At 45.7% G+C, this 18,866-nt stretch overlaps 2 protein-coding genes across 4 annotated transcripts in view; one reads left to right on the top strand and one right to left on the bottom strand.

The window, feature by feature from the left end:
• Positions 1-673: 673 nt before the first annotated feature.
• LOC146063755 (uncharacterized) lies at positions 674-18,494 on the bottom strand. 3 transcript variants are annotated; one of them, XM_083176462.1, is made up of 4 exons: positions 18,094-18,494; positions 12,670-13,134; positions 4,110-4,568; positions 674-2,144 (listed from the first exon to the last, which is right to left on the bottom strand). In XM_083176462.1, the coding sequence occupies exons 2-4, from the start codon at positions 13,111-13,113 to the stop codon at positions 1,623-1,625; spliced, it is 1,425 nt and encodes a 474-aa protein (XP_083032588.1). In that variant the 5' UTR covers positions 13,114-13,134; positions 18,094-18,494; the 3' UTR covers positions 674-1,622. The 3 variants fall into 3 exon arrangements, with proteins under 3 accessions (XP_083032588.1, XP_083032586.1, XP_083032587.1); XM_083176460.1 differs by having other exon boundaries at positions 18,154-18,493; XM_083176461.1 differs by having other exon boundaries at positions 18,031-18,140.
• The window catches only part of NUP133 (nucleoporin 133), a 167,659-nt gene continuing 167,151 nt past the window's right edge, over positions 18,359-18,866 (top strand). The window contains exon 1 of the mRNA XM_083176459.1: positions 18,359-18,794. Coding sequence (XP_083032585.1) covers positions 18,631-18,794 — 164 coding nt within the window. The 5' untranslated portion in view covers positions 18,359-18,630. The remainder of the gene's footprint in view (positions 18,795-18,866) is intronic.

Below are 18,866 nucleotides of genomic sequence, written 5' to 3'. Positions count from 1 at the left end.
ACACCACTATGGAGGTGCCAGCACTTTACAGTGAATTCAGCCCGCCGTAAAGTGCGTCTGGTGTTGTGATGATACCCACTCTTCGAATAATCCCTGCACATTGGGGTTTATAGAATCAACCCCCTAGTTGGAAATCTATCCATGAATATTTTGTAAGTTCTGATAAGTGTACTTTTATTGAGATGTTCTACCATGATTGCGTGGGCTTCTGCAAGACACTCATTTCCTGTAACATAACCCAAAAAATGTTTGGGTTGTTTATTGGTTGCCGATTTGTACCCAGTGTGTGCTTTTTTGTTAGGCGATATAGACTCAAAGATAGATAGATAGGTGATGCAGTCAAAATCCCAACGGTTGACATACCAACCGTAGCAATGCCGTCACTTTGTCCCTCGATGGGTGTCCACGACACCCATCGAGGGATTATAAAATAGTGTGCCGAGCGTAGCGAGGCACCGTGGCCCGCTCCGGGGTGAGCGCAGCGAGCCCGCAAGGGGGGGGATCCACCCGACAAGGCCCCCCCTTGTCGGCATTGCGGCAGTCGGGATTCCGCCCTCTGTGATTTCATACTGATCCCATAATAGATAGACCTCCAGTGATACAAGAACTAGTCTGAATGACAAATATTCTTCCTGGTCAACACTGCATAAATAAAAGATCATAATAAAGAGAATGCCTTCTCACTCATTTGCTTTATTTAAAAGATAAATATGATTTAGCTGAGCAATACTTTAGGAGGAAATCTGATATGGTAAAATTGATGGTGAGGTGGCAATAAACTGGACATGAAAGCATGTCACCAAAAAAAAAAAAAAGCACACAAAAAAAAGTGTTTGAGGACAATTAAAAAATAAATAAAGAAATCAATGCATTTTTTGCTGCACTATTTTCAGTGTAAGATTTTTGCTTTTTAACTTGAGTCGTGATTTAGACCTGGCAAGATATCAAGGGGGAATTTAAAAAATGAACACGCTGATAATGCCCAGGTAAAGGCATGTAAAATGACTAAAATTGATCAAAGTACTGGGTGCAATTCGAAAAGTGCCATGTGAGGCCCAAGCAGGTCACTAAATGCTCGCTTCAGCTTGCAACATCTAAAAGGAATGAGAGCGGAATAGCAGACGAAGGCAGCTGTTCACTCTCAAACGGAGCAACAATTGCTCAAACATCCGGTACTGGCAGCTGCAGGTAAAAATAAAGAAATTAGCCTGTTTGAATAGTTTATGATATTGCTGCATGTACTGTAATTACTGTTCTAGGCCTGCATAATCGTCACAATAACTATAAAAGGAGGCCTGTACTGTTAATGTCAGAAACTGGCCTTGAGAATTTATGAAAATAAAGACAGTGAGAAATTTCTGCAAAAATGTGCCATACAAAACATTTTTTTTCTTAAAATAAAGAAAATTAAATCGTAGTAAAAAGTTTCATATATATATATATATATATATATATATATATATATATATATATATATATATATATAATAATTACCAATGTATAATAAAAACAACTTAAATAGAACCCTAATAGGAAACTTTTTTTAATTCTAGTGTCCCAGTAAAACACTAAAACACTAGAAAGTGTTTTACAGTATGTCACCTGGTAGAAATGTGCATTGGCTATAAATGTTCTTCCTTATACTGTGAAGGTTCTGTTACTTGTGAACCACGGAGAGGGGACATACAAAAGGAGGCATTTCCCCTGCCTGCTGTTGGACTACAGCTATATTCATGATTGTAGGAGACAAATTCTTGCCGTGGTGAGGCTGTTGCCTGAGGATTTTGAATGTTATATTCAACAGAACTAGAGCAACTTGGTGGCTGACAAGCATAGTGTGGAATTTGGAATAGAGAGATGTTTGTGTCTTCTGTGAGTTTTCTCATCATGCCTTTAAATAAAATGTCAGTTATGAGGACCTCTGATAATAGTCTTTGTTTATCATCCATTTTGCGTAACTTTGCTGCAACAGTAACACCAAAAGCATCAAATTCATCTTCTTTTTGGTTGAGCACTGCAGCAGCTTCAGTGAGTAGTTGTCTACTTAAGTCCTCATTGACTGTTTTTCTTTTTTTCTGGTTGAGTATTGGAATGGTTTGCGGCTGCATTTCAATTACTTCATGACTTCGTGTACGAATACATACCTATGAACAAAAATTACTGTAAATTCAATTATGTCGTTTTTACAATATTTTAAATAGTCAAAGAATATCTCTGGCCACACAAAGTACATAAAACTGCTACAAGACTGCTTTCCGTATCCTCTATTCTAAATGGGGAGCTCAAACTAGGCTTTTATATAAAGGGTTCAATTCAATCAATTGCAGATTTGCAGCAGTCTATTTCAACCAAATATGTATTCAGTTGCACTGGATGTACAGTGCATCTGGAAAGTATTCACAGCGCTTCACTTATTCCACAATTTGTTATGTTACAGCCTTATTCCAAAATGAATAAATAAATTCTTATTTTACCTTAAAATAATACCCTTTGGGTGCCAACATCTCCTTAAGAGATGTGCAAAATATTGGTTAAAAATGCCAGCGTTTTGTTAAAGCGGCAATCATTTACACTTCAAATTCAAACTTATTTTGCAGTGTAAATGATTGGCGCTCTTTAAAAAAAAACAACGTCTTTCTTACCAAATTTTTCACTTTCTGAATCTCTCATGCTGGGCCAGATTCTCTAAGCTTCAAAAGTGATAAAATCCAGAGTGATAAACAGCCAGCCAATCAGCTCCTACCTGTCATGTCACAGACTGTGTTTGAAAAATGTCAGACAGTAGCTAATTGTCTGGCTGTTTATCACTCTCTATTTTATCACTTTTGAAGTTTAGAGAATCTGGCCCCCTATTACATTTCACCCTATATTTCCTATAAAAGGTAAACATTACAGGTCATTGTAAAAATGTTTGCTTGGCAATTTTCACACCAATTTTGACAAATTCACTTGCCACTTAAAGGGTTAAAAATAAAGAACGAAGAAATCACATGTACATAAGAATTCACAGCCTTAGAGCTCAGTTGCATCATGTTTCCACTGATTGTCCTTGAGATGTTCCCACAGCTTAATTGGAGTCCACCTGTGGTAAATTCTGTAGATTGGACATGATTTGGAAAGGCACCCACCTGTCTATATAAAAAGGTTCCACACTTGACAGTGCATGTCAGAGCACAAACAAAACATGAATCAAAGCAATTGTCTGTAAATCTTAGAAACAGGGTTGTCTCTAGGCACAAATCTGGGGAAAAGTGCCAAAAATATCTGCTACTTTGAAAGTCCCAATGAGCACAGTGGCCTTCCTCATCTGCAAATGGAATAAGTTTGTAATCACCAGAACTCTTCCTAGAGCTGGCAGGTTATCTAAACTGAGTGATCACAGAAGAAAGGCTCTTGTCATGGAGGTGAATAAGAACCCCATGGCCACTCTGTGATGGGAACTGGAGGACTAGCCCGTATAGAGGGAAAGAGGAATGAAAGAATCTCCCAAACCTTTTTTTCAAATTGTTATTATGAAGTATTGTGTGTAGAATTGACGGAAAATGAATTTATAAAATTTTGGAATAAGGAGGTGTTCAATCCCCGCCGCTATTTCCGATGGGGGACATAGCAATGGCGCCTAATCACTTCTGTCAGTCTGCCTCTTCAATGCTGTCTGTCAAGACAGAACGGGCCCAGCTTTAAAAAGCTGTGGGGCCCGTTTTGTAGAGAACAGCCATGAATGGTCACGATCACGGCCTGATCTCGACAATCCACGGCTATTTACGCGGACACGCTCCATTTTCATTGATTGGCAGGTGGGACATTGAATAGTGCCTGCCAATTTACGGTCAAGCAAAATGAAAAAAGGCCAGGGTCACAGCTGTCGGGACGTACCAATAGTCTTGACCCGGGATTCAATACCCCCCTAAGACTGTAAAGACAAAATGTGAAAAATGTGGAAAAAGTAGAGCCCTGTAAATAGTTTTCAGATGCTCTGTATGATTATTTCTTGCTGTGGGTAATTTATATTTTAATAGTAAATAAACTGCAACAAAACGAGATGTGTGCCACAGATAACCACATCCTAGCATGGTTCAAAAGGTCAAAGAATTATTTGGAGGTCTTACCTGAGACAAGTTTGTGCTTTCACCAACACTTTCTAGGCTGTCATCTGTGTTTTCTTCCTCTTGTCGCATACCATGTGTATCAGGATAGTTAGACACAGATTGCTCATCCTGATCAATAGTAAACTTCAAAAGATCAAAGTACCACAGCCGCGGTATGTAAACGTCATCACCAGAGGCTCCAGATTTTCTTGAGGACTCAACTTTCTTTAATTCCTTTTTGAACACAGTTCGTAAATTTGCAATCTTATGTTTAACAAGATCTATGGTTGCTGTAGGACAAACAGTTTTGCAAAGACTGACTAATTTGTCATATGCTTCTGCTTTTTTATGTCTATTGGAATAATCGGAGGACTTCAATTTCCATAAGCAAGGAAAAGAGCGGTACATTTCAATGAATTCTTTTAGGAAATCTGGATTCATAAAAATTTCTGTTGACATCTTCTTCTTTGTAATTATCACCTACAAAAAACCCCACATTCAATTATAATGGTATAATTCAACATTCACATCTATCTCCTGCTGACTTTGTCCTTTTAATGGAAATTTGTACCTTCCTGTTAATAAAAACAATTCATTTTTGGAACTTGCAAATATATATATATCAATCTGATATTTCCAGTTGTAAATATTGGCACACAACTATTCAATCTCAGCCTTTTTTGGACGTCTTTCTAGTATGCAACTTTTTAAAAGTTGAATACGAAAACGGATGCTAGGTTGTGGAATTTGCGAATGCTTTTGACAAAATACACATGGATCAGAGAATTTACGATGCACATCGTTTTAATGTGTCATAAATATAAATCTGATCAATTACTTTGCAATATGATTTTTAAAAGTGCCCATTTGAAATTCAGCGCTTTGCAATTTCAATTATATACCATTTGAACTGCATACAATTTGGACTAAACTACATTATGTAATTAGTTCATATCATACACAATGTGCTACAGCAGTGATGTAGTAAAAAAAAGTATTGCATGCACATACTTTTTGTACTATGCAATATAAATTATGCATCGCATGCCCCAGAGAAACATTGGGCCTTATTCTAGTTCACTCTGACAAAATACTTCTTAGATGGACAAAACCATGTGCACTGCAGGTGGGGCAGATGTAACTTGTGCAGAGAGAATTAGATTTGGGTGGGGTTTTACTTCAAAGTGAGATCTATATTGCAGTGTAAAAATAAAGCAGCCAGTGTTTGCACAGAAACAAAAAAAACTCACCCAAATCTAATTCTCTCTGCACATTTTACATCTGACCCCCTGCAGTGCACATGGTTTTGTCCATCTAAGAAGGATTTTGTCAGAAAGAGTGAACTAGAATAAGGCCCGTAGTGCGATTTGAACTAAATGCGATGCGTTTTGAACTTAAACGTTATCGCACCGTGTATGGACCCCATCAGTCTTAACTCTCCTAAGGACAGATTTAGTAAATAATATAATTACACAATTATTAACTGGATAACATTTTTATTAAATATATAAATTACAAATGAAAGACGTTTATACTATCTGAATAATCTCAATAAGAACAACAAATTATTTGTATACATGCAATGAAGCGGTTGATTGGTGTCAGGGCACACAAATACGGTTCATCAAAAATAAAATTCAAAACCATTTGAATGCACTGCTTTCTGATGAAAGTACTGCAACAGAGGGCAGTATTCAATGAAAAAAATTCTCTGTGCATGGCGAGAGATTTTTTCTCTCGCCATGCACTCTCCGTGTTCCGGAGCCTCCTGCTCCCACTATTCAATGTATTTAAGACTCGCCGCCACTCGCGGCGAGTCTTAACCCCTGCAGCGGATGAGCGTCCGCGGCAGGGAGCTGACAGGGAGCCGTGGGACGGTGGCATCCAGGGAGATTAAAGTCTCCCTGGATGCCCCAGAACATATGTGGAGGGGAGGGGGCTCCCCTGGACCCAGGCAGCACAGGCTGCCCCCCCCCTATAGCCAGCGGGGGACCCAGTATTCGCTGCACCCGATCGTGCATATTAACGATCGGGTGCAGTGAATATATGAATATCTAATGAACGGCTCGAGCGCTCCGGCCCCCTGCTGGCTGCACTGTGTAAAAAAATTTAAATTAAATATATATTCATGTGCTATAAGCACATGACTAAAAATAACATGCCCCTTCACAGAAAAAAAAAACCTGATTTTTTTTACACCAAAAGACGACGACGAAAATCACTTAGAAAGACGGCGAATATTTCACATTGAATAGGGTGGTTCACTTTTGGAGAGCAAAATGCTCCGTCCAAGGCGAAAAAAGCAAAAATTCTCCATAAAACACGGAGAATTTTTCTCATTGAATACTGCCCAGAGTGTTAATGTAATGTTAGAGAATCTCACATTCTGAAACATTTTCATGTATTCCCTTATCTTACTATACGGTCTTAACCACTTACTTGGCAATTTTTCCCAAAAGCCACTCTGAAATTTTTGGGGTTTTTATTGATTGAATAAGGCAAATAACATTTATTTAGTTTATTTAGATTTAATACCAATCCCGTGTGGTGTTACACAGACAGAAGGTCATGGTACAAGTAATCATTGTGTAATATTTATACAGTATGTATGATAGTGGGGCTGTGGGTGTAAATACAGTCTTGTCATTATTTATTTTCTCTAATATGCTACTAAGATTTTGTAAGCATGTTTGGTTCGGGTGCTCTGTGAGAACATCAATAACGCATTACTGGTGTGGGCAATTCCAGCATCAGTTGTTTTTTATGCAGTATTGATACAAATTATACCTTGAACCAAATCAGAGAGAGAGAAAAAAAAAAAAAAAAGAACAGGCAAAGTAATATGAGTATAACTGTAAACTGCAGACAATCGCATGTACAACAAACAACACATGCGAACTAAACACACCCATACCCAAAAAAGCACAGCGCCGGGAGGGTGTTCAATGTCCCCTATGGATTTGGAGAAAGGGAATTAACGGTGAGTACCAAATTCCTATTTTCTCCTTCATCCAAGGGGACACTGAATTCACTACGCTGGGGACGTCCCAAAGCCATCCCCACGGGTGGGAAGGCGCTGGGCATCCTGCAGCAGAGCACGGCCAAAATTTGAAGAGGCCGCAAAGGTATCAAACTTATAAAATTTGATAAATGTATTAGGACCAGACCATGTCGCTGCTCTACACAGCTGAGTCAGGGACACACCTCTAGCTGCTGCCCAAGATGGCCCCATTGAACGTGTGGAGTGGGCCGAAACTTTAGAGGGTGGAACCTGAGCCGCCTGCACATAAGCCTGCTTTATGGTAAGGCAAATCCATCTTGCCAGATTTTGTTTGGAGGCTGGTCAGCCCCTCTTGGCAGTAGCGTATAGAACGAACAGTGAATCTGATTTCTGAAAATCCCTTGGTTCTGTTCACATAAACCTGCAAAGTGTGAACAACATCCAGTGATCACCCGTCAGTACCGGAACAACAATAGGTTGGTTGAGGTGATACGCCAACACAACCTTTGGAAGATAATCCATTCTGGTCCGAAGTTCAGCCCTATCTTGGTGAAACACCAGATAAGTGAACCTGCATGACAAGGCACTAAGATCAGACACCCTTCGTGCCGAGGCCAGAAGCATAATCGTTTTCCACGTGAGAAGACGGAGATCAATGGAGTCTAATGGTTCAAAAACACTGGACTTGAGATAATCCAGCACCAGAGGTAAATTCCAAGGCTCCTCTGGGGCCCGAACCGGTGGCTGAAGACACCATTAAAGAAGGTCTGGACCTCCGGAATGACTGCCAAACAACGGTGAAAAAAATACAGACAAGGCTGACACTTGTACTTTAAAACCCCACCTGTAGGAATCGGAGCAACCGTGAAAGACAGAACACAGATGTGGGTAATTTATGGTGTTCACACCACACCACATACGCCTTCCAAATTTGGTAGTAATGTTGTGAAGTGACCTCCTTCCGAGCTCTAAGCATTGTTGGAATGATGTTGGGATACCACATCTGGTTAACAGCGTGGCTTCAATAGCCACGCCGTCAAACGCAGCCGCAGTAAGACTTGGTAGACGAATGGCCCCTGCAGCAGAAGATCGTCCCTTGGAGGAAGCTGCCAAGGTCGGTCTATCAGGAGCCCCTGAAGATAGGCGTACCACGGACGACGAGGCCAATTCGGTGCCACCAATATGACTGTTGCTGATTCCCTCTTGATCCGTTTGAGTACACGCGGCAGCAACGGAAACGGTAGGAATATGTAAATTAGGGAGTAGTTCCAAGCCGCGGTTAGGGCATCCGTTGCCACTGCCGCGGGATCCCGTGACCTGGAGCAATACCGGGGCGACTTGCAGTTGTGTTTTGATGCCATCATGTCTATAAGGGGCATCCCCCAAAGGTTTACAATCTGAGAGAAGACCTCCGGGTGTAGGGCCCATTCCCCCGGGTGGACATCCTGGCGGCTTAAGTAACCGGCCTCCCAGTTGTCCACTCCTGGTATGAACACAGCTGAAAAAGCCAGGGCCTGCCGTTCTGCCCACTGGAGAATTGGGCGTACTTCCTGCATAGCTTTGCGACTGCGTGTATCGCCTTGGCGGTTGACATATGCCACAGCCGTGGCTTTGTCCGATTGGATCCTTACAGCTCTTCCCCGCAGCAGAAGGTCCGCCTTGAATAAGGCCAGGCGAATCGCCCGAAGCTCCAGGATGTTTATCGGGAGCTTCGCGCTTCCTGTGGAGACCAGCGCCCTTGGAAGTGATGTTCCATCACCACCGCACCCCAGCCCCTGAGGCTGGCGTCCGTGGTGACTATGGTCCACTCCCAGACACCGAAACGGCGGCACTCCAACAGGTTTGGTGTATGGAGCCACCATTGCAGAGAAAGACGACTGCATGGCGACAGGATAATTCACCTGTGCATGTGCACATGTGAACTGGACCACTGTTTCAGCAGATCCAGTCGGAATGTCCGGGAGTGGAAGCGGCCAAAGGGAAGTGCCTCGAAGGAGGCAACCATTTTGCCTAACAAGCGTATACACAGATGTACTGACACTCTGTGAGGACTGAGGACCTGTCTGGCCAACTTCTGAAGAGAAATAATCTTCTCCAATGGAAGGAAGATTTTCTGTAGAGACGTGTCCATGAGAAGCCCAAGAAGAGAATCCGTCGGGACGGAGTCAACTGGCTACTTGTTGTAATTCAGAACCCACCCATGTTGTAGTAACACTTGACAACAGACATGAATGCTCTGAAGAAGTACCTCCTTGGACGGTCCCTTGATCAAATGATCATCCAAGTACGGGACCACATTTACCCCCTTCGTGTGTAGTAAGGAAATCATCACCGCCATGATTTTTGTGAAGAGGCGCGGAGCGGATGCCAGGCCAAAGGGCATTGCCCGAAACTGGAAGTGATCTTCCTTGATAGCAAATCGAAGGAACTGTTGGTGATTTTCGTGTATTGGGACATGTAAATAGGTATCTTTTATGTCTAGAGAGGCCAAGAATTCCATTGGTTCCAGACCGGCCACTACTGATCTTAGCGATTCCATCTTGAACTTGTGGTAGGTTATGTACCTGTTCAATGAATTTAAATTTAAAATTGGGACGCACAGTCCCGTCTGGCTTTGGTACCAGAAAAAGAGGTGAATAAAAACCTTCTGTGCGGTTGGCTGCTGGGACCGGCATTATGACCCGAGCTGCCAAAAGTTTTTGAATGGCCTGTATCAGTAGTAATCGGTCCTTTTCGACATGGGGAGACCTGTCGTGAAAAAAACTTAAGAGGTCTGCAAGCAAACTCCAGCTTGTAACCCTCTGTCACAATTGACAGAACCCATTGGTCTGTACATGACATAATCCAGTGATGATGAAAATCCCGCAACCTTCGCCCCACTCTGGGGTCCCCCAGATAAGATGGGAGACAGTCATGCTGTGGGCTTTTCTGGTTGCTTAGGGTCAGTGTGTTGGGCTCCCGCTGTTGAGGTAGTGGCCGCGCCTCCAAACCCTCTGCCTCGGGAAGAGGCAAAGGCACCTCTAGGTTTCCCCCTAAACTTTGGTGCTCCACGAAAGGAAAGGACGTTAGGAGAGGCCTTGATAAGGCTTTTTAGGAGGTGGAGCTGAGGTAGGCAAGAAGGTGGACTTGCCCCCCGTGGCCTGGGCAATCAGCTTGTCCAGCTCAGGCCCAAATAGTACCTCACCTGTAAAGGGCAGACCTTCTACAGCCTTTTTTATGTCTGTCTCCGCCTGCCATGATTTGAGCCACAAGGAACGCCTAGCTGTGACGGACAAGGCGGAAACTCTAGCAACCAAGGTTGCAAAGCTAGGTCTTCTAAGGGCCTTTGTTCCTCTATTCCATTAGCTAATTCCTCAGCCCAAGTTTCCATGGCCCTGCTAACCCAAGAGATGGCTAATACAGGGCGTAGGGTGACCCCAGCATTGATAAAAATATGTTTTAACCCCGCTTCTAGACGCCTATCAGGAGCATCTTTAAGTGCAACAGCCCCTGGTATAGGAAGTGCTGCTTTTTTGAAAGCTTTGACACTGACGCGTCAGCCAAGGGTGGATTTTCCCACTTAGCCCTTGCCTCTGGAGCAAAGGGATAAGTAGTTTTAAACCGTTTTGATCATTGAAACTTTTTCTCTGGAGCTTTCCAAACATCCAATAAAGGTTTGTCTAACTCCACAGATTCTGGGAAATACACCACCGCCTTAGGAGGGCGGCCAAAAATGGGGACAAAGGGCCACCGAGCCCGAAGCTTGGCGAGCGCAGCGAGCCCAGCGAGGGGCCGCGTATAACTTCACAGGTATACGCGTGCGCTCGCCACACTATTCTATTCTCAACTCCACGCCGACGTGGATAGTAGGGGAATGAAAAGGTCGGAGGACGCGCACCGCCGCCCCTCGCGGGCTCGCTGCGCTCACCACGCTTCGGGTTGGCGTCTATAGTGGGGTGGTGGTTTACGCCGTTAAATTTGGGGGGGTTGGGAATATTTTACATTGAATCCAATGTAAAATCGGGCCCCAGGGACCCGATTTACATTTCATTCAATGAAAAAATCGGGTCGAAAATCGGTCGGTCGCGTCGATCGCATGCGACCAAATCGCATGCGACCAAATCGCATGCGATGGACCCGATTTTTCCGACACGACCACCCCGATGTAAATCGGTGTGGCCGTGCTAGGAAACAAGTACCAAACGATCTCAAAGGGGATCCCAGCAGGACACCCTGTCACTCACCCAGCAAAGTGAACCAGCATGAGGAAGAGGAGCAGCGCTCTGATGCTCTGTTCAGGAGATCCGTTGAGGCGCATCAGCAGGAGAGGCAGCGTGGGCTGTAAGATGGGGCCGTGTAGCAGAGAAGGGAAGCTCCGCCTCCTCTGACGACCCGCTCAGCGCGCGCTGTGAACAGCGGCGCTGTGTGACCTCTGCCCTCCAAGCTGGACCAGCGCGCACTCTGGTCCAGCCGTCACCCCTAGGTTAGCCCCTGTACCTCCGGCGGGTGACGCGGTCTCGGACCCGTAACGCTGGCCACGTGCGGCTGCGGCGGGTCCCCAGTGCCGATGCACTGGTGACCAGGGTCAGCTGCGTGCGCCGCAAGCGGTGCCGCGCTGACCCCACCGGAGGGCATCCCACGGAGCAGGCAGCCAGCAGGTTATTCTGGCTGCCTGAGCACACTTCTTTATAAAAAAATAGGTACTTGTGAGTTAACTGGGCGCCCGATTTCTAAATCGGGTCGGATCGGGCACATCGCATCGCATGCGACCATCGGATGCGATGCGATGACCCGATTTTTCCATAGGAATCAATGTTAAAATGGACTGAGTCCATTTTAACATGGAATTCAATGGGAAAAGGGGTCCTTTTCATACCCCTACTATCCAAGTGGGCATGGAGTTGGATATAAACCTGTGGCGAGCGTAGCGAGCCACCGAGCCCGAAGCGTGGCGAGCGTAGCGAGCCCCGCGAGGGGACACAGAATACCGTTCGCTCGCCACGCTTCGCTCGCCACGCTTCGGGCTCGGTGGCTCGCTACGCTCGCCACAGGTTTATATCCAACTCCATGCCCACTTGGATAGTAGGGGTATGAAAAGGACCCCTTTTCCCATTGAATTCCATGTTAAAATGGACTCAGTCCATTTTAACATTGATTCCTATGGAAAAATCGGGTCATCGCATCCGATGGTCGCATGCGATGCGATATCGCATCGCATCTGATTGTATGCCTTAACTTAAGGCATACAATCAAAAAATCGGGCGCCCAGATAACTCATAAGTACCAAAAAATATAAAAAACACTATAGAGCCCCCCCCCCCCCTAAGAGGAGCCCTAGCCCAGGGATCCGACTCCTACGGGTACTTAACTAAGACTGGGGTCTGAGGGGAGGATAGAGGGGGAGGAGCCATGCTAATTTGTTGCTGATTGTTACTGCAAATGTGTACTTCTTGAATTACTTCCTGTGTAATTAAAAAGTGCACATTACTGTACAGTTACTCAATATGGTTTTGTACAATAACATGTAATGAGTTCTGTATTGAAATTAAATTGCATACCATAATAAATGAATATGCTAATAGAAAATATAAGTGTCTTTACCTGGGACAAGTTTGTAGTTTCATAAACACTTTCTAGGCTGTCATCTGTGTTTTCTTCCTCTTGTCGCATATCATATGTTTCAGAAAAGTTGGCTATTAACGGTGTTTGCACATCTGAGTCAATAGTAAATTTCAGCAAGTCGAAGTACCACAGCCTCGGTATGTAAACATCATCGCCAGAAGCGCCAGATTTTCTTGACGACTCGACTTTCTTTAATTCCTTTTTGAACACAGTTCGTAAATTTGCAATCTTATGTTTAACAAGTTCTATTGTTGTTGTGGGACAAACTGATTGGCAAAGACTGACTAATTTGTCATATGCTTCCGCTTTTTTCTGTCTATTGGAATAATCTGCACATTTCACTTTCCATAAGCAAGGAAGAGAGCGGTACATTTCAATGAATTCTATAAGAAAATCTGGGTTCATTAGGCATTCTGTAGACATTTTTTTCTTTATAATAATCACCTACAAAAAAAAAAAAATAGTAAATGTACAGTGTAGGCTTTAATATCAACATTAACTGTATAAAATGTACATCGTCCTTTGAGGTCAACATACTGTATATTCTCAGAAACAAAAAAGAAGTTAAATAAATACACAAACACACATGGTGTTCCCTCTTGGTGTTTTTTGCATGGTGTTTCAATAATCACCCTTCTGCAGCCCTCTGCAATGCTGACAGGCTGAGTAGCAGGGGATAGGATGCAACTGGAAGAGCTGAGCTAACGGCCGCACTCATCAGTGGAGGTGAGCGACCTGTCGACGGCATGCGGCTGGAAGAGCCAATACGCTGCTAAACTCAGAGCAGTGTGTAAGCTCTTCCAGCCATGTCCCGCCACACTAACAGGCTGCTCACCTCCTCTGATAAGAGCGGATGTCAGCTGTTCCAGCTGCATCCCGCCCCCTGCCACGCCACTAACCTCTACTGAGAATGGCGTGTCTCAGGTGCCCCCTGCCGCCACTACCAGCCTGTTGTGCAGACATGCCCTTAACGGTCTGTGCTGAGAGGGGCTGTCAGTCTGCTTCTTCCCACCATGTAAATCCCAGCTCCGTGTTAATGCAGTTGGACAAGTTAGTTTGCCAAGGCAGGAAAGGCAAACTCTACCCTCCTGAGGCAGGAGGGTAGAGATTGCCTTTCCTGCCTTGGCAAACTAAGCCTTCTTGCTAGCATGAAATTATATAAGGAGATGCCAAGGAGGATCCTTATCATCCTTTTGGCGGCCATCTGTATTTCAGCACTGCAGTGGAGTGTGTGTGCTGTTCTCCGACCAGTAGTGCATCACCCCATTCTATTGATTCCTATGCTTGTAAGTTACTGGTGGGGGTCCTTCTTGGTGGGGAGGGGTTCAGTATTTAATATAAAGGAAGGTTCTCCCAGGATCAGTATTCGATACACAAAAAACAAGAGAAGGACAAAGGATTCCTAAAAGGGGCTCTTTAGACCAGCTGGTATTGCTATTTAGCATATGGTCACTATATTTTCTTCATACAAATGGGGGGTATTCAATCTAGGATCATGGCTGTCGATCCCTTCAAACAGCCGTGATCCTGGCCCATTTGCGGTCAGCCCGACAGCTGAACGACAGGTACAAAGGGGCCGTGGACTGACGATCTGCGGGCGGGATCGCGACAATCCATGACAGCATTGAATAGGGAGCTGTCGCTATTTTCCCCATCGGAAATAGCGGCGGCACATTGAATACCCCCCATAGTTTCAAGAATGAAGGTTGTGATAAAACTTAACTTTTATCTATTAATAATTAAAACTAGTGAAATATGATTAAGAATTATATTACAATGAATTAAGAGCAAGAAATGTGACAATGTGTGTTGAAGCGTGATAAAAAAAAATCAAGTCCGCTGTGAGTGTTTGATTCTTTATTGATTGTAATACTGGGGCAGATGTATTAAGCCTGGCGAAGAGATAAACTGGAGATAAAGTGGAGAAAAAGTGGAAGGAGATAACGCACCAGCCAATCAGCTTCCAACTGTCATATTTCAAACACTGCTGATTGGCTGGTGCGTTATCTCCTTCCACTTTTTCTCCACTTTATCTCCAGTTTATCTCTTCGCCAGGCTTAATACATCTGCCCCCATGTGATTAAAATTTTAGAGATGTGGCAGTTAGATATCCATTGACCTAAATAACTGCAATATTCTGCTTCTTATTCACAAAGTGTGTTGCAGAATACTGATTATTCTGTCATCCCACCCTTATATTGCAGAATATGTCTCTGAAAAGTTTAATTTAAGGAAACATTTTTGTTTACGTTTTGATCCCCCAGGTGCTATGGCAACAAGCCCCACTGCCGGCTCCAGAACGAGGCCTGGCTTCTCAACTGGCCCGCAGCGTAGTGAGACGCCCGATGACGTCAAGGGGAGTGTCTGGAAGCTGGGCAGAGCGACAGCCTCCCCAATGGCGCCGGACCGAGCGGCGCACGCTGTGAGCAGGCGAAAGCAGGGATAGATGATGGAAGACGCAGGTGAGGTGGGCAGACAGCCGCACAGCACAGGGGGGAGGGTTTTGCTTTGATTGTGTGAGCATATATGTTTTGCACTGTCACTTTGATTTTGATCCCTGAGGACGGGCAGCACGCCCGAAACATGTTGGATAATAAATAGTACTTTTGCACAATAATTGAATCCGAGAGTGCCGCCTGATTCCTATACTATATATATATATATATATATATATATATATATATATATATATATATATATATATATATATATATATATATTTTTTTTTTTTATAATTATACACAACATTGGGAGATGAGTGCACTAGTCAGAGATTGGGAACAAGTTACTGTTGCTAACTTCTGACATCAACACTGAGGGGATGGGATGGTATTGGCCTTGTGGTGTCATATTTGGAGGAAACCAGGCACCGCTGCCTGGGTTCCTCCAAACATGACACCATGCATTCACGCCAGAATTCAATATTTGTCTCATCAGACCAGAGAATTTTGTTTCTCGTGGTCTGAGAATCCTTGAGGTGCATTTACGCAAACTCCAGGCGGGCTGCTAGTGTTCCCGCTGCGCCCTGCCCGATTTTTAAAATGCGAAATGCGCCCCGCCCCTCTGGCAGCGCCCCGCTAAAACAGCCTGCATTGTCCCTTCTGTTGTGACCGGGGAAGCCCGGCGTCGCTGTACTTAGCGATGCCCGGCACTTCCCCGGCAGTGTACAGCCGTCCGGGTGGCCAGGATCCGCCCCCTGTGCGTGATGTTGCCGGCCGGTCCCGCCCCTTTGCGTGACGCCAGCGGCCGGGCCCGCCCCTTTACATGACGCCGCCGACCCTTTTGTTACGTCGGCGGCCTAGGCACGCCCAAAACAGTGACGTCGGCGGGCCCGGTCCGACCCCCTCCCGCCCTAGTTCCTAGAAGGAACACTAGGCTGCCATGTGCTTTTTACTAAAGAGTGGCTTCTGTCTGGCCACTCTACCATACAGGCCTGATTGGTGGATTGCTGCAGAGATGGATGTTCTTCTGGAAGGTTCTCCTCTCTCTACAGAGAAATGCTGTAGCTCTGACAGAGTGATCATGGTGTTCTTATGGTGTGTACACATGGTACTTTTTGCCTTCCGATGTTGACGATATAGTCAACATCGGATCGGAATCGGATGCAGATCGCAAGGGTTTTAACCCTTGCGATCCCGATGTGTGTTCACGTATCGCAAGGCAGAAAGTCTTGTCTGCCTTGACTATATAGTGCAGATCCGCCCGCCAGCTGAGGAGGTGCACTTGCCGGGAGGCACCGTGCACCTCCAAACATACTCCCGGCCGCCCGCTGATGTAAGTAAATGTGCGGGTCGGCCGGTGTGGGGATGTCCATGGGACTTATAGGGATGCCAATTCCGGGATTGAACATTTTTCAATCTTGGGTCCCGGGATTGAAAAAATGCCCCGGGATTGGCATCCCTAGTTCTGAAGCATTTGACTGAATATGAGCAGAGGGAGCCTCTCAATGAGGATAGTGGTTGTCAGCCCCGCACCTGTTTTCGGGGCGCAAAGTGAGGGGAGACCTTTGTTCATGTTGTCATAAACTATGTTGACTTTTTCCATATGTTGACCAACAGTGGAGCATGTAACCTCTTTGCAAGCATATTTCATGCCCAAACCAGTATTGGGCCAGGCAAAACACAAGTAGGTCATATGCTAGTGACTACAGTCATTTTATTTCAGGTGTAAAATTTGTGGCACATTGCAGAACTACAGCTACTTATTCAAAATGGTTTATTATAATATGGTGTATGTGCCCACTTTGCCAGTGTATTTCATGGCCAAATCCGTGTTGAGCTAGGCAAATACAAGTGGGTCATATGCTAGTGAACACACTGTTGATTTCAGGTGTCAAATTTGTGGCCCATGACTTATTAACCCTTGCAAAACTGAATGTTTTGAAAAAAAAAAGGTAGAGCTCGACAAATACCCCTTTTACACCAAAAATCCCAGATCCGACCCGGCATTTGGATGAAGGATACAAGCCGGATCGGATCCGGGATTTACACTGCGGTGCCTACCTGCAGTGTAGACGGAGGCGGCGCTTGGAGAGGACATCATCTCCAAGCACCGGGATCGCAGTCATTCCCGCCGGGACCGCTGATTGCCGTGCTGGGGGCAGCCCAGCACAAAGGTAATCTGCTGGGCTGCCCTACCCCCCGTGCACCCCCCCCCCAGCCGTCGTCCGGGAGGTGAATGGATGCTAAACACAGGCCTCCATTCACCTCCTCTGCTCCCCCCCACCCCCCACCTGTCCAACCTGCGGATGACCCGGCGTACCCATTTAGACCGCCCTCTACCTAGGCCCTAGCCATGTTCCACCCAGGTCAGGACCTGGGTAGAAGTCCCGTATAAAGGGACACGGCGTGTCCCATTTACACCGCCGCTGACCCGGGTCTGACCCGCCGAAGACCCGGGGTTTTGCAGCAGTGTAAAAGTGGTATAAGAAGTGAATAAGCTGTAGCCTCGTGTCATTTGAAATGTAAACAGTGCCTGCTTTTCTATCATTGGGGCAGATGTATTAAGCCTTAACAAGAGATAAATGCAAATAAAGAGAGATAAACGTCCAGCCAATCAGACCCTTACTGACTTTTTTCAAACACAGCCTGTAACATGGCAGTTGGGATGTGATTGGCTGGACGTTTATCTTGCTTTATCACCCTTGAATTTATCTCTTGTTAAATACATCTGCCCCATTGTCCGGGCTCTATCCCAATGTATGTATGTATGTATGTATGTACCGTATGTATGTATGTATGATGAACAGAGCAGCTCGTCCACAGCTAAAGGACCACATTAACCCATCACCAAACTGTAGCACAATACATGACAATAGCGCCCGGTTATATCATGTCCCACCCGCACTGAGGATTCAATGGCTGCATGTCCGCGGCCATCCCTTGCCCTCACGCCCCTTCTTACGGGAATCTGTCCTCACTTCTCCCCTCTGGATGTTTTGCAGCGTTCTTGCGCTCCCCATACCTGGTACTGGCGTTCCTTCTCACGGCTAGCCACTCAGCTACAATGTAACCCCGTCCCTGGCAGCAGTAGTCACGGGTTGCACAGGTCATGGCTGAAGGGGCTGGCCTGAATGCATCGCCTGACGGTTGTTTAGACGGTGCAAAAAGAATTGCATAATAATTAGTGCCGTGAACCCCTGTAACTCCCGCGCAGTGAGTGCGCCCTCTGCGGCGACACTGCAGAACGGCAGCGTACCGGGCACGTTACGCTGCAGGAGCTCCGGTCAAAGCCGTATCCTGCCGCACAGCGCGGACATAGCGATTGGCACTGGCAGCAGCAGCTCTTTACAGTACACAAACATGCAGCAGCGGAGTCCCCGCCTCCTCCCCGCACGTCATTTCCAGCGGCCGCAGCCTCTGTCACTGTAACTCCTCGACACGCGGCAGCGGCGGGAGTTTGCAGGTGTTTAAACCCCGTTACCGTCCTCGGAGAGCCGTGATGTTCCCGTCTCCCCGAGCCCAGGTCGTGGTGACAGGCCGGCGACCGCTGGGCGGCCGGGCCCCTGGTGTTAGGAAGAGCCTGGGACCTGGAGTCTCCGGCAGCTCTTCGCCCTCCACAGTTTTCTCACCCGTCGGGCGCAGAGTCCATGTCGGTGGCGTGCGGTGAGTGTAAATTAACGCCGGCGGGCACACAGGTGCGGTGGTCACCCATCACTGGCTTTATAGGGGCAAATC

Source organism: Crinia signifera, chromosome 3, assembly GCF_055691185.1.
Source record: "Crinia signifera chromosome 3, ASM5569118v1, whole genome shotgun sequence".
Taxonomy (NCBI): domain Eukaryota; kingdom Metazoa; phylum Chordata; class Amphibia; order Anura; family Myobatrachidae; genus Crinia; species Crinia signifera.
Note: the sequence above shows the minus strand (reverse complement) of the source record. Positions and strands in the feature narration are given on the sequence as shown.